The sequence below is a fragment of the Mus pahari genome, chromosome 10 (genome assembly GCF_900095145.1).
Source record: "Mus pahari chromosome 10, PAHARI_EIJ_v1.1, whole genome shotgun sequence".
Lineage (NCBI taxonomy): Eukaryota > Metazoa > Chordata > Mammalia > Rodentia > Muridae > Mus > Mus pahari.
In genome coordinates, this window is record NC_034599.1 from 3,336,424 (window position 1) to 3,352,488 (window position 16,065).

General features: G+C 38.3%; 1 protein-coding gene across 3 annotated transcripts in view; it reads right to left on the reverse strand.

Moving 5' to 3' along the window:
• Positions 1–16,065, reverse strand: part of Dync2h1 (dynein cytoplasmic 2 heavy chain 1) — a 229,073-nt gene that overhangs the window by 74,886 nt on the left and 138,122 nt on the right. For all 3 annotated transcript variants that reach the window (XM_021206255.2, XM_029543408.1, XM_021206253.2), the window contains 5 exons: positions 14,010–14,173; positions 12,089–12,208; positions 11,449–11,583; positions 8,188–8,331; positions 1,121–1,210 (listed from right to left, as the gene is read on the reverse strand). In XM_021206255.2, the coding sequence (XP_021061914.1) occupies positions 1,121–1,210; positions 8,188–8,331; positions 11,449–11,583; positions 12,089–12,208; positions 14,010–14,173 (653 nt within the window). The remainder of the gene's footprint in view (positions 1–1,120; positions 1,211–8,187; positions 8,332–11,448; positions 11,584–12,088; positions 12,209–14,009; positions 14,174–16,065) is intronic.

Here is a 16,065-nt window from a genome sequence, read left to right on the forward strand (position 1 = left end):
TGAGTATATATGACTGTCCTGTGGTAACAACTCCTCAGACTCAGGTATCTGACTTTGTGAGAGCTCTTTATGTCTTGAGCTAAGTCCAACGTACTGGTTTTAGAAGTCTGAAGTGAGTTCTGTTATTCAAAAATTGCCTAAGTCTCAAAAGTCTTAGTGCACACTGCTCTGGATCCTTTCTAAGAGGAAGACATCTTCAGAAAATTACAATTTGTAACTCAAAAGCCAGTAACTGTTTCCTGTGTAATTCCAATACTAGGTACCAATGACTGTAACACAGCTGTACAAGTTGAATGAGCGTGCCCCCATAGGCTGATATATTTCAATACTGGATTCCCCAGTTGCTAGAACTGTTTGGCAAGGTGTGGCCTTGTTGGTGGAGGTGTGTCACTGGGGCTGGGCTTTGAGGGTCCCCCAAAAAGCCCACACCATCCATTCCTGTTAGTTCTGTCTACCCTCTGCTTGTAGATCAGATGTGAGCTCTCAGCTACTGCTCTAGTAGCATGCCTTCTTGCTGCCTGCTGCCATGCTCCCCACCATGACAAACATTTACTAGCAACCTCTGGAACTATAATCCCCCAATTAAATACTTTCTTTTTGAATTTGCCTTCGTCATGGTGTTTCTTCATAGCAATATAAAAGTCATTAAGACACCAGGGGACACTAGGTGATGTTTAGAAACACTGGATTTTCACAAAGGGGGAGAAAGAGAAGGGCATGCTATTAGCATCTGATAGAGGCAGGGGATGGTGAAGATCCTCACAGGCATTGAACAGTCACTATCAGAAATCAAAGACATGTCTCCAGATGACACTAGACCTGAGGGTGAGGAACGCAGGCTGTATAATCAGTTCAATGTTCTGCATGGTTAAGCTCCTTCTTAGTAACTATCAGGCTGCTCAGAGCTAAGGTAGCTAGCCTAGTGACAACTATCCTTTCCTTTCCTTTTATTTTTCTTCCCCACTACATTTTGGTATATGGTAAGAAGTTATAGTATTGTATTCTAGAAAAAAATCACAACTATCAATTTCAGTACCTTTTGAGTAAGTAAGCAGCTATGAACTTTGTTCTATAAGACAGAGGGCTGACGAGTAGTTTATATCTGATGAATCCCTCTTACCTTAAACAGGCACCTGCATATGTATTCATAAACCATATGTTTCAGTGAATTCACAAGACATTGGATCCTTTCTTCTGTATTTTCAGAGTCCTGTAGTTTAGAATTTGAAAGTCCATTAAAAACTTTAGAAATATTTACAGATATTTTATAGTTGGGATACTTTTAAAAATTATTCTCCAGATCTCGTGGTGGAGGTACATGCCTTTAGTCCCAGCACCCAGGAGGCAGAGGCAGATGGATCTGAGTTCCGATGCTAGCCTGCTGTTCCAGGTCAGCCAGAGCTACAAAGAGAAACCCTGTCTTGAAAAACAACAACAACAACAAAAACAAAACAACAAAAAAATCTTCAAACTAAAAGCTGGTTCTGTAACAAATATCCACAAACCCCAAGGAATTATGCATGAAACTTGTACCCCAATAAACTTGTACAATAAACTTGTAATATAAAATGCATAATATCTTATATTATATATTTCCTTAAATGTATTAAATCAAAACTTTTAATAAATGAAAATAACAATAAATTTCCAATAAGAAAAAATAATAATGAAACTATCAAAATTCCCAATAGTACTAGTTCGTTACTTTGATGCCTCCAGCATTAAAAATACAACTTATTTCAATATGAGATAAGGCTATTTAAAGCACCTGAATTTTAATTACCAATGCAGCTAGAGTTACACTGTTTCCCGCCTCAATTTGAAAATACAACCAAGCCTGCCAGGTGGGATAAGAATGAATATTCAGTTTGAAAGTGGTAGAACAAAAATTCCACACCTTCAGTATTCAGACTAACTAGGAAATTCTGTTCTATATAATTATCATAATGTTATTATATTATGAATTGTTATTTCCATTGATTTAGAAAAACTAGGACCATAAAGATGGTAAAAGAGCTGGCTACTGAGCCTTTTACAGTGGAAGGAGAGAACTCCTGAGTGTTATCTATAAATACATAGGCATGCATATCCATGTGAACACACACATGAAACATGTACACACATGTACATATATATGTACATACATATACACATTTATACACATAAACACACTAAACAATCAACTGTAAATTAAAGAAAGAAAGAAAGAAAAGGTTGCTGATTGGATAGAAACAAAAAGTGAGCTAAAAGTTCTACATGTTACACTGACAATCATTTAAAGAAAAAATACATGTCATGGATGACCAAGGCACTATATGACACTGGCACAGAATGTCAACCAGTGTCTTACTAAGAAACCTCACGTGGGAAATGAAGAACAAGAGCCATCACAATACACTTGATTCTAAAACATTTCTGTGCTAGAGGCTTTTTGTTTTGGTTTTTTGAGACAGGGTTTCTCTGTGTAGCCCTGGCTGTCCTGGAACTCACTCTGTAGACCAGGCTGGCCTCGAACTCAGAAATCCACCTGCCTCTATCTCCCAAGTGCTGAGATTAAAGGTGTGCACCACCACACCGGGCTGTATGCTAGAGTCTTTTACTCTATATTTATAAAATTATATTGAAAATAAATTTAAATGTGCACATAACTACACACATGTACACAAATATGGGTCAATGCTACTTAATGGAATAGTGTCTACCACAGAACTATTGTTATTCATAAGTATACATATTTATTTTATTTCCACCAACACATTATTCTGAATAACCTGTTAGTTTATACATAGAATTTTCAATTTTTATATACCTGTCAAAACTAAGAACCATGATTACAACGTTTTCAACATAGGGAATTTTATACTGTTGTGAGGTAGAACCCCAAAAGAAGGAAAGGAAGATCTTCAGAGACCCAGAGGCTGAAGCGAATATATGAGGGCTTGCAGGCAGATGTGATATGCTTTACTGAGGAGTACACAGATCACCATGGAGATTACTATCCAGGCAACACACATCAGCAAATGCACACAGAATAAGGCAAATACTACACAAAGTCACTCACCTGTAACTTCATGGATGTATACAAAATTCACAAAAAACAACATTGAAAGGAAGTGTATGTAAGGATCACAGCACCGCTGACTCCCAGTCTCCTGGATACCCACTGTCTACCACCTTTCTAGGTCACTTTGGATATCCTCATCAGAGTCCAGTGGTGTGAACTTTAAATGCTCCTTATGGCATTCTATACTCTGGTTGTAAAAATATTTCTTTTTAGCATGACTAAGTAGACTACATTTGCTGATGAAACCATTCTTCTTTTTCTTTATTGGATGAAATGTTCAAATTTGAATATATAAAAGCTATCAAATAATATGTCAGTGAAAGGTATCAGGAAAAATATAACCAATATTTATAGTCAGATAAAGGATTATAAAGCATTCCTTGGTAAAAATACTAAGCAGTCAACACCAGTAAAGACTGTTTTCCAAAACAATTTTTAAAAAGTGTTAGCATTATACCATATGCAAAAACCAGGAGTCCCATTTTTATGGTATTGGTTTGGCAAAATTATCTTTTAAACAAAGTAAAAAGGTAGAAAATAAACTCAAAATAGCTACAACACATTAGGAATCTTAACATATGAGAAAATCTTGACACGATCTTCAAACTATGAGTAGCAGAAAGGAGAAACAGGATGGAGAGTTGTTGAAAGATGCACAGATAGTAAAGGAACCCAAGCTCTGAGAGAGCAGGTGAGCGCCCACCACATTATAACAGTACAATGAGACATATGCAGTTGTTGTGGGCTTCAACGCAGACTGAAAAAGCTCCATGGGACGTGTCAGCCCACCAACCAAATGTATTTCTGAAGGATACGTAGTCAGGACATATTAAAAAGCTTATTTATTGATGTGTATTTTTGCTCAGCTATCCAACTCTAAGAATTTCAGGAAAAATTAAGACACACAAATTAGAGTGGTTGCCTATATATCTTAAGGGCTGTTCTAAGGTATAACACCCCATTTCTTCAACAATCCTGCCATGAATTGGTGTCTACTTGCTCATTTTGAATCTAGACACACTTTTAGTTATTTTAGTCAATACAAGTCTGCAGAAATTATACTGACCTAAGGCCCGTTTCATCTCTGTCTTACTGGCTGGAATATATTATTTGGTGACCCAAGGTGTCATGTAAGAAGTTCAGAACTCTGAAGCCAGTCGACAGCACCCATAGGAGGTTCCACTCTCAGGTGCTCTAGCATGCCCAGGATCTTAGAATCAGGGGAGAGTAGGACACAAGATCTGTTCCAACACCACCAGGAGTAACTAGGACTAGCAGTATCCAGGGACACAGGAACCCCACCCGACCAGTGGCTGAGGTTCCTTCTGGTCTGCACCTGTTTAACCTTAGGCCCAAACTCTGCAGCCAGTCCCATAGCACTCAGAGGAGGCTCAAATCCCAGGTGCTTTAACACAGCCAGGATCACAGGATTCCAGGACCCCAGGAGCTTGGTCATACCAGGATCTCAGGGTCCTAGAGGCAGCTTGACTCCCAGAATATCTGACACACCCAGAATCTTAGGATCACAAGTTTCTGGAATGACAGGATCACAGAGAGAGCTGGACTATGAGGAGTTCAACACAACCAGGACTGGAGGAAGGACAGGCTCCAGTAAAATAGTGAGCGAGGGCAGATACCACTAGAGATATTCAGATGGCAGGAGGCAAGCATAAGAGCATAAGCAACAGAAACCAAGGCTACTTGGCATCATCAGAACCAAATTCTCCCATCATAACAAGCCCTGGATACACCATCACACTGGAAAAGCAAAGACTCAGATCTAAACTTATTTCTCATGATGATGATAGAGAACGTTAAGAAGGATATAAATAACTCCCTTAAAGAAATACAGGAGAACACAGGGAAATAGGTAAAAGCCCTTAAAGAAGAAACACAAAAAAAATCCCTTAAAGAATTACAGGAAAACACAAACAGGCAAAGGACCATCCAAGATCTAAAAATGGAAATAGAAACAATAAAGAAATCACAAAAGGAGACAACCTAGAGATAGAAAATCTAGGAAAGAGATCAGGACTCATAGAGGCAAGCATCACCAACAGAATACAAGAGATAGAAGAGAGAATCTCAGGGGCAGAAGATACCATAGAAAACATTGACACAACAGTCAGAAAAAAATGCAAAAAGCTCCTAACCCAAAGCATCCAGGAAATCCAGGACACAATGATAAGAACAAACGTAAGGATAATAGGTATAGAGGAGAGTGGAGATCCCAACTTAAAGGCCCAGTAAATATCTTCAATAAAATTATAGAGGAAAACTTCCCGAACCTAAAGATAGAGATGCCCATGAACATACAAGAAGCCTACAGAACTCAAAATATACCGGACCAGAAAAGAAATTCCTCCTGTCACATAATAATCAAATGAATTAAACAAAGAAAATTAAAAGCAGTAAGGGGAAAAGGTCAAGTAACATAGAAAGGCAGACCTATCAGAATTACACCAGACTTCTCACCAGAGACTATGAAAGCCAGAAGATCCTGGGCAGATGTCATACAGACCCTAAGAGAACACAAATGCCAGTCCAGGCTACTATACCCAGCAAAACTTTCAATTACCATAGATGGAGAAACCAAAGTATTCCATGACAAAACCAAATTTACAAAATATCTTTCCACAAATCCAGCCCTTCAAAGGATAATAAAGGGAAATCTCCAACACAAGGACTAAAAATACACCCTAGAAAAAGCAAGAAAGTAATACTTCAACAAACCTAAAAGAAGAGAGCTGCAAGAACAGAATCACAGCAGTAACAATAAAAATAGCAGGAAGTAAAAATTACTTTTCCTTATTATGTCTTAACATCAATGGACTCAATTCCCAAATAAAAAGACATGGTCTAACAGACAGAATAAGTAAACAGGACCCAGCATTTTGCTGCATACAGGAACCGCATCTCAGTGACAAAGATACACTACTTAAGAGTTAAGGTTGGAAAACAATGTTCCAAGCAAATGGTTCCAAGAAACAGGCTGGAGTAGACATTCTAATATTGAATACAATCAACTTTCAACCAAAATTATCAAAAAGGATAAGGAAGAACACTTCATACTAGTCAAAGGAATAATCTACTAAGATGAACTCTCAATTCTGAACATTTATGTTCCAAATGCAAGGGCACCCATATTCATAATAGAATCTTTACTAAAGCTCAAAGCACACATTGCACCCCACACAATAATAGTGGGAGACTTCAACACCCCATTCTCAGCAATGGACAGATCATGGAAACAGAAACTAAACAGAGACACAGTGAGACTAACAGAAGTTATGAACCAAATGGATCTAACAGATATCTATAGAACATTTAATCCTGAAGCAAAAGAATATACCTTCTACTCAGCACCTCACAGTACCTTCTCCCAACTGACCACAAAAATGGCCCCAACAGATACAAGAAGACTGAAACAATCCCATGCAACCTATTAGATCACCACAGACTAAGACTGGTCTTAAATTCCAACAAAAACAAAGGAAGACACACATACACTCTGAAGCTGAACAATGCTGTACTCAATAAGTTGGTCAAGGAAGAAATAACTTAAGAAATTAAAGACTTTTTAGAATTTAATGAAAATCAAGGAAGACACGTCATACCAAAACCTATTGGACACATGAGAGCAGTGGTAAGAGGAAAACTCATAGCTCTAAGTGCGTCCAAAAAGAAACCGGAGAAAGCATACACTAACAGCTTGACAGCACACCTGAAAGCTCTAGAACATAAAGAAGCATATATACCCAGGAGGAGTAGATGACAGGAAATAAACAAACTCAGGACTGAAATCACCCAAATAGAAACAAATAGAACTATACAAAGAAATCAACAAAACCAGGAGCTGGTTCTTTGAGAAAATCAACAAGAGAGAGAAACCCTCATCCAGACTACCCAGAGGGCACAGAGACAGCATCCAAATTAATAAATCAGAAATGAGAAGGGAGATATAAAAACAGAAACCAAGGAAATTTAAAAAATCATCAGCTCCTAAAACAAAAGTTTATACTCAAATAAATTGGAAAATCTGGATGAAATGGACAATTTTCTAGACACATACTGATGCAAAAGTTAAAATAGGATCAGATAATCCATCTAAACAGTCCTATAACCCTTAAAGAAATAGAAGCAGCCATTAATACTCTCCCAACCAAAAAATAAATAAATAAATAAAGCACCAAAAAACAAAACAAAACAAAAAGCCCAGGACCAGATAGGTTTATTGGAGAATTCTATCAGAACTTCAAAGAAAACCTAATACCAATACTCTTCAAACTTTGCTACAAAACAGAAACAGAAGGAACATGATCCAACTTGTTTTATGAAGCCACAATTATGCTTATACCTGAACCACACAAAGACCCAACAAAGACAGAGAACTTCAGACCAATCTCTGTTATGAATATTGATGCAAAAATACGCAATAAAATTCTTGTCAACCGAATCCAAGAACACATCAAAGTGATCATTCACCACGATCAAATGGGTGTCATTCCAGGGATGCAGTGATGGTTCAATGTAAGGAAATACATCAACATAATCCACTACATAAGAAAACTCAAAGAAAAAGAATGTATGATCATTTCATTAGAAGCATTTGATAAAATACAGCATCCCTTCATATTAAAAGTCTTGGAAATTTCAGGAGACCCATGGAACACATCCCTTCGTGTCCTAACCAAATTCCTAGTTAGTGAGACATCCACTCTTTGGCAAACTTTCCCCAGGAAAGCATGCTTGCTAAAGCAGTAAAGTGCTCTGCCTCTATTCTCTGGGACAATGCTTCACCTACAGGGATGTACCTCCATGACTACACAGTGATTTCCTACTTTTACAAATACTTGTGAATTACTGGTGTTTGGGGGATCATTTATTATTTATTAACTATCCTTGGAACATAAAATGTTCCTTTGTTTCCAAACAATAGTGAAATAGTTTGTCAAGAATATAAAATGGAGTTAGAGAAATGGTCTCTTCTAAATGTAGCTTAAAAGTGTTACCTGTTGTCCTCTGAAATACAAGTCATAAAAACTATCTCAAGAATGTGTTTGTATAAGTTCAGTACTTAAGTAGCCTCTTTAAACACATCGCCAGCATACCCAACAACTGACCTGCTTGTTCTGCAGAGCTCGTTGAAAAAGTCGGAGAAATGAAGCTAAACTGAAACGGTACATGTTATTAATCTTGGACAAGTCCGAGATGATGAAGTACATCTTGCTGGCACTCTCAGCCAGAGGCAAGTAGGCATCGCGCTCCTGTGGACCATCAGTGCAGAGAGGAGAGAGATCACGGGTTACCAGTGCTTTACTGCCACCTACAGACCACTGCCTGGCCACAGACTCTGTATTTACACAAAAACCAAGATAAACAAAGTTCTGTAACTTAAGGAATACATATTTATTTATACAAAGTCATTCCTCAGTTTTGCACAAATACTTCTTCACTCACTTGGGGTCCTATGAAAAATTACATACAAAGTAAGTGTTCTGGAGGCTAGAAAGCCCAAGGTTAAGATACCAGTAGATTTGGAGTATACGGAAGACCCATTTCTTTGTTCCTTGAGATAGGACTTTTTCCTAATTTTTTATTGGATATTTTATGCATTTACATTTTAAATGTTATCCCGTTTCCCAGTTTCCCCTCTGGAACCCCCTCTCCCATCCTCCTCCACCCGAGATAGAGATAAGACATTTTTGTTATTTACATATGGAAAGCAAGCAAGTTCCTTTTGCCCTCTTTCCCAAGACACTGGAACCTTCCTCCTGACTTAGGAGACCTTCACCCTCATGACCAACACTGGACAAAGGAGCCACCTCTTAATCCTACCTCATAGGAGACTAGGTGTCTACATATGAATTTAGGAGTGAGGCTTATTTTTCTAATCCTCACATGGTAGAATCACAACTAGTTGATGGATTGATCTTGGTCAAAATCAAGAGTATTTGGAGCAAGAAGAAAGAATGGAATAGCTAGCAAGTGAGATCAGGCGATTCACGTGATGCAGATGCTAGGTACCGCAACCTGCAAGTATACTTCAAACAAGGGGAAAAGGATGTTGGCGCAGAGGGAAGGAATGTGACTTTAAGAACTGTTCACTTTAGAATAATGAAGCACCTAGTAGTGCCTAGTGCACAGAATGCCTATACCTATCAGTACAGGGGCCACTTTCTGACAGAAGGCATGGGAGGAAGACATGGCTACAAGGCACACAAGTGGGTTCCTGCATTCTTAGCATCACGGTGCTGCAACTGCAAACAACTCCAGTGGATTTCATCTACAGCCTGTCAGTGTTGGCTGCACAAGAGAAGGCACAGCACTCCCAATGCTGAGAGAAACAACTGCAGGCAAGACATCTGTCAAGCTCAGCTTTGCAGTGCCAGGTGGGACTTCTGGACTAGAATCTGGTTTTGACTTTTGGTTTTATTCTAGTTTCAGTAGAGCTATCTTCCAATCATACAGAGTAGTAGCAGGTAAGTGTAAAGTGTGACCAAGAGTAAAAGAGTACTGGAAAGAAAAAGAGGAGCAGTCGCTGAGGAGAACAGATATATCTCAGGAACACCAGGGAGTCAAAGTTCAGGCTACTGCCTGGAAACCCACAATGTTATTATTAACTCTGGCTGTCTGAGTTCCCAGCAAGCTCAGTCACACTGTGCAGGAGAAAAATTAATACGCATTACACTGATGTGGGCTGGAGCTTCCCTAAAGGAATATTAAAGCATAGGAAGGATTCAGAGCTATTTGTAAGAAACTGGTTCAAATCCTTGCACTCATTGGGTATACTTTGAATAGGAAAGAAAAACATTTTTAAAAGAAATAGTGTATAATCCAATTTGTCATATTTAACTTGTCTTAAGAAAAATTCTACTGGGCAAGGTGGCTCATCCTTGTCATCTTAGCACTCAGGAAGTTGGAAGGGGAAGATCACGGCAAGTCTGAAGCCAGCTAGGCTCGAACCCAATTAAGACTTGCTATGGCTATGCTTGGTTGTCAACTTGACTCTATCTGGAATGAACTGCAATCCAGAAATGGATGGTCAGTACACATGAGATTTCCAGGAGTAAGACTCTCTGCTTGGTTTGAAGTGGGTAAATCCATTTCTAGTTCTGACTTTTGACGTAAGAAGATACACACCTTTGATCCAGATTTTAAGTCAGGAAGACATAAATCTCTGATCCAAATCTTGAGGAGGGAAGACATACCTTTAATATGGGCCACAAATTCTGCTGGAAGGACATAGCTTGCCTGCCTGCCCTTGCCTTGCTAGCACATCCATTCTTTGACTGGCATTGTTAGCTACTTTTTGTGGATTCCAGCTGAGACACCAAGCCTTGTGAGTTTCAGCAACTACTAGAACTTGAACTTTTTGTTCACAGCTAGCCATTGCTGTATTAGCTGGACTACAGTCAGTAAAAGTCATTCTAACAAATATCCATGTCCATATATATATATATATGTGTGTGTGTGTGTGTGTGTGTGTGTGTGTGTGTGTGTGTGTGTGTATTCCATAAAATCTGTGACTCCACAAAACCTTGACTAATAGAGACTATAGTCTAGGATCCTGTCTAAAATTATAAAGGGAAGGAAGGAAGGAAGGAAAACAGGGAGACATCTAAAAATGGTACCACAATTTAGATGTTTAGATTTATAATATCCCTGGAAGGCTTCATGTTAAAGGCTCATCTAAAGCCCATGGTGCTGTCAGGCAGTGGAGGGGTCTCAGTTTATTGAATAGAGTGCCTGCAGAGAGAACTGACTTTCTGACCCTTGTTCCTCCCCCTCACTCCCCTTCTCCCAGTTGCTCCCTCTCCCTCCCTCTCCTCCCCCTTCTCTCTGCTCTCTCTGCATCTCTATCTCTCTGTCTCTCTATCTTTCTTCATACAGATGTGAAGACTTTCAACATATGTTTCTACTATGATATGCTTCCTTGCCACAGCCCCCAAAACAATGAGCTAACTGATCTTAAGCTCCAAAACTCCAAACTATGAGCCTAAATAAAGCTTTTATATAAGTTGATTTCTCTCACATATTTCTTCAAGCAGTAGAGTGCTGACTAATACAAATAGCAAAGATCTTTGTTCACACTCCTTTTCAAAATATTCATTTTAGATTTTATCCTAAAGCACATCTCTACCTTAAGTAACAGTGTGGTATATTATTCCACCAGAGCAGACAGAGCAGCTGACTTTACTCAGTGTAAGTGGCATCTTAACTGCCTCCCTGGAACAGGAATCACATCCCAGGTTCTGGTTTTTTAAATGGCTTACATTCATGGCAAAATCATTCCCTTGAAGATCTGACTGCACATGTTCTACCAAATTTACCCAAACAATTAAGAAAATCTGTCATAAAATCATAACAAAGGAAATAATTACTTGATCAAGGGAAATCTGGAGTTTGTAAGATTCCTTAAGTGAGTCTTGAATAAGAGCACTGCTTGCTTTTGTCTGATTCAAAGATTCAATCAAATCCCTGTTTTCCAAAATATTGCCTTGAGATGTGGCAAGTGTCTGCAAGGAGAAATTAATAATAAAAGTTATTATAAAATTAGATAACCTATTAAAGGAAGCCCATATTAACGATTAATGTGGTGATATTTTAAAAAGAATTACATCACTTAGTATTCCTATATCAAATAACTGCATATTTTATGTTTATCAACATAATAACCAAAAGTAAATATATATATTATATATATATATAAATATATATATATTCATAATTTCATACTAATTTTTAGTGCCTTTAGAAATTCCAAGTATAAAATGAATACTGAAACAATGCAATAAGAAACTTGTTAGTTTAAAACAATTTATCTTAGTTATAACTATAATTATAAATTTTAGACCTTTATTCTGAAATCTGTGTTTTTGCTTCGATTTTGACTTTAGCAGGCTAGTATAACTTTGGAAAAATCACAAGAATTGTGAAGATATACGAAATGTGCTACGACACTTGCAGGATGTGTTTGATAAAGAAGTAAGCGATATGAAAACCATGATGAAAGCTTGTTACCTCTAAGAGAGACTCCTCAAGTCTAGCCAGCTGTATTTTCTTATCTTCTTCCTGCTGTAATAGTTTTGTTTTCTGTTCTTCTAGATCAGGTTTTTCATGCTGAATGGTTAAAGCTAAAAGCTTAAAAAAGAAAAGCAAGGAACATAATTACAGCAATGATCTTTTAAAAGAGCATAATACTTCTCCTGACCAAGTCTTGGAAAGAGTAAGCACCACAGTATTGTAATAAATGTGACAGCATTTGATTCTTTCTAATTAAGTATAAAACACTTCCATGTCTGTTTCAATAAGAAACAGAAAATGGATGTTTAAAATAATCATTACAATGTTAAATATGTAAAAATCACAGCATTTATTAATATGAAAAATTTCACTCTACAGTTAGATTAAAATACAAAAGCTTTGAAAATGTATTAGCTACTGATATATAAACATTTACTTAAGATATAAAAAATATTAAAATATTATATTATCAGAGTCAGTGAGATAGCACAGTAGGTAAAGGCACCTGAACCAAGACGCGGTTTGACCCCCAGAATCTATATGGTGAGAGGAGAAACTGTAAGGGTCCATCAGTTGCCAAAGAATAATATCACAGATTCAAACTGTATGCAGAAGCAGAGTGTTCATTCTGCAGAAATCCAGCATGCAGTCTAGCATTCACCAAAATGGAGACCTGCAGGTAAGCCCGCAGGCTCAATTCAAAGCCAATTAGGGGAATTCCAGGGAAGAGCAGGCGACCTTCATACTCATTGGTTGGCTCTGTCTGGAGGCGTACAGGTGTCCTAGGAATTGGCTAGGGCTCTGGGGGACTTCCCAGAACAACTTCTGGGAATTACAAATAAATGTAATTCAAAAATTAAATATTATATCATCTAAACAACACTGAAAAATAACATTTCCCACTCACTAAAATGGTTTGTTGCAAAAAGCCAGAGTATTATCTAATACTAAGTCAAACAGGACAGCCATGCTGGAATAGCCTCTGTCAGCACTTGTCATAAGAAGTCCTGCTCTGCTCCTCCACCAACCAAGGTGAGCTTTCAAACCAGAGAAGCAATCCTGTCAGTTAACTCTGAGCAACTGTTCAAATATTATATTTAAGAATTATAATGCCAAGTATATAATTCATAAACAATACTCAGAAAGCCTTACAGTGTAAGAAAAGAATATTTTGAAGTAGCAGCTTTTAAACCATAATAAAGAAAAATTAATAGATGTACATGATACAATGGACAGCAAAAGAGGAAGATGAATACCATTAAATGAGCTAAATAAAAACAATGGAACTCAAAAATCAATACATATTTCTCTCTAGAGAAAAAGCTAAGAATATATTAATAAAAGTTTATAAACTTAACAAAATCATTTGAAACTCTGTAACATTAATTCTACACTGTAATGAGTCAGATAGAGAAAAATGAACTCAAAGACACATAGTTTGTTGATACTGGTTGATATGAATTAGAAAGTGAGCAAAAAGGGGCACTGGGGAGGATTTGAAGGGAGAAAGGAAGAGAGAAATGATAATTATAATCTCAAAAAGAAACAAAAAACTCCTTTGTAAAAATAAAATACTGACTCAGGAATCAGAACCTCTTGCCTACATCAAATAACTGCATTTTTTCAGCATTCTTAGTTGGAATTTTAAATCTCATCTTATCTTTATGAACTACCTATCATGCAAGTTTTATCAAATGTAATAGAAATAGACTGCAAAATAAGTTATATTGGAGGAGCCAGCAAAATGAACAAAAGGTAGAAATCTAATAAAGGATAAAATAAACCTGAATGTTTCACTCCACAGATATTTTCCAAATCCTAATTTTCAAATCTGTTTTCAAAGTCCTAATGAGCTGAACAAATCCACTTAGAGCAAACCTGGCTCTGCAAGTTTCTCCTGTCTGCCCTGCACACACACCTGTCCTCGCAGTCCACTTCTTGTCGTGGTAAAGTTCACCTCAGTCACGATGGATGCGGCATCCGGTGGGATAAAGGGGTTTGGATTTCTTGTTGACAGGAAAAGGCGGAAATCTTCATTGTAGTCAATGATCTTGTCACCTATTTGTACCACATACCGAGGTCCTGTCAAACACACATAGTTGGTCAGCTTGAATCTTCTGTGTCTTCTGACATAAGTATTGAAAAACTGTTTTTATGCATTCCTACATATAGATTTTATAAAACAACTATATGGTAGCTTTCAGAGACAATCAAGACAAACACACTAACATTCAAAAGCTACATTTGACTGAAAGTGCACTTCAGGTTTATAGACTTTAACCGTACACAAACACAACACGCCATATCTCCTTTGGGACTTACACTATCTGCTAGAGTCCCCAGAGAACATCAAACAGTTAGCCTCTGCAGGCTCTGATGCAGAGACCACAGGCTTTTAACACAGTGCAGAAGACTTCAAAATTGGAGTACTCAGCAAACTCCTAAATGCTCAATTATCATCTCCATTGCTCAAATAACATTAATTGGATCCTGGGACACAGAAGTAACAATGAGATACTTACTTATAAGGGGTATTAACTGTTCATATTCCAATTTATTCTGAAAGAGTTGTTTATAGATGTCAAAAGCAGACACTCTTAATGAGGTGTTATTCCCAATTTGAACATTATTTAGTTAAGTTGAGTAGCAAATTGGGTAATAAATGTGTTTGAAATATATTATATGCATCTATGAAACTGTTGAATAATAACTAAAAATGCTTTTTAAAAAGAAAAGATAATAAAATGAATAATATAACTTTTAAAAAGGGTATTTATTGTCCTAGTACTTTAGATATAATAAAATGAAAATCAAGGGATATACAAATTTGAGTAAATACTTGGATACAATAAAATAGAAATCAAGGGATATACAAAGGTGAATAGTTATAAAGATATCCATTATCCACAAAATAAAAAGATGACATGAAGACCCATGGGAAAATATTTGCAAACCACTTTAAAGACAACACCCAACATTGATAAAGAATTCTTGAAAATGAATAGCAGAAAAGCAAAGAGATAGGGGCCTGAACCCTCGTCCAGCACCTTTCCCGCGCGAGGAGGGGTGTCTGCCCGGGAGCAGTCTCAAGGCCAGAACCATCACCTGGGACCTTCCCCGCCCGAGGAGGGGTGTCCCACCGGGAGCAGTCTCAAGACCTGAACCAGTAGGAGAGCCATCTTTGCTCCAGTGCACTCCCAGGGAGGGGGTGGCCAGCAGAAGGGACACAGCTTCTGGGAAAGATCCCATTTCTGGCTCCAGTCACTCAGCACCTTTCCCGCCCGAGGAGGGGTGTCGCCCAGGAGGAGTCTCAAGGCCTGAGCCAGAAGGAGAGCCATCTTTGCTCTGGTGCGCTTGGGCTCCAGTCAGTGCTAGCAACAGTGTGGACCACAGAAGCTACAAAGCTTCGTGACAGACAGAAGCAACCTAACTTGTGGGACAGACCCTGTTTCTGGCTACAGAAATTTGGGCACCTTCCTCGCCAGAGGAAAGGTGGCCACCTGTGAGGGCTCTGTCTGCCAGAGCAGGTGAGAGAGTCATATTGTGTCCAGGGTCCCTCAGTGGTAGTCTGTGTAGGTGAGTGAATAAACTGCAGAGGCAACACATCTTCTGGGACAGGCCCTGTTTTGGGCCTACATCTTCAGGAGGGAGGCAAATCTGAATGCCAGGACTCTGTGCACCTTCCCTGATAGAGGAGAGCTTCCCTGCAGAGAGTAATCTGACCACTGAAACCCAGGAAAGAGCTGGACTCCCAGGACTGCTGTCAGAGGTTAACAGAATCACAGGAGGAACAAGCTCCAACCAGAGACAACTATAACAACTAACTCCAGGGATCACCAGATGGCAAAAGGCAAATGTAGGAAACTTACTAATAGAAACCAAGACGACTCACCATCATCAGAACCTAGCACTTCTACCTCAGTCAGTCCTGAATACCCCAACACACCCGAAAAGCAAGAATCGGATTTAAAAGC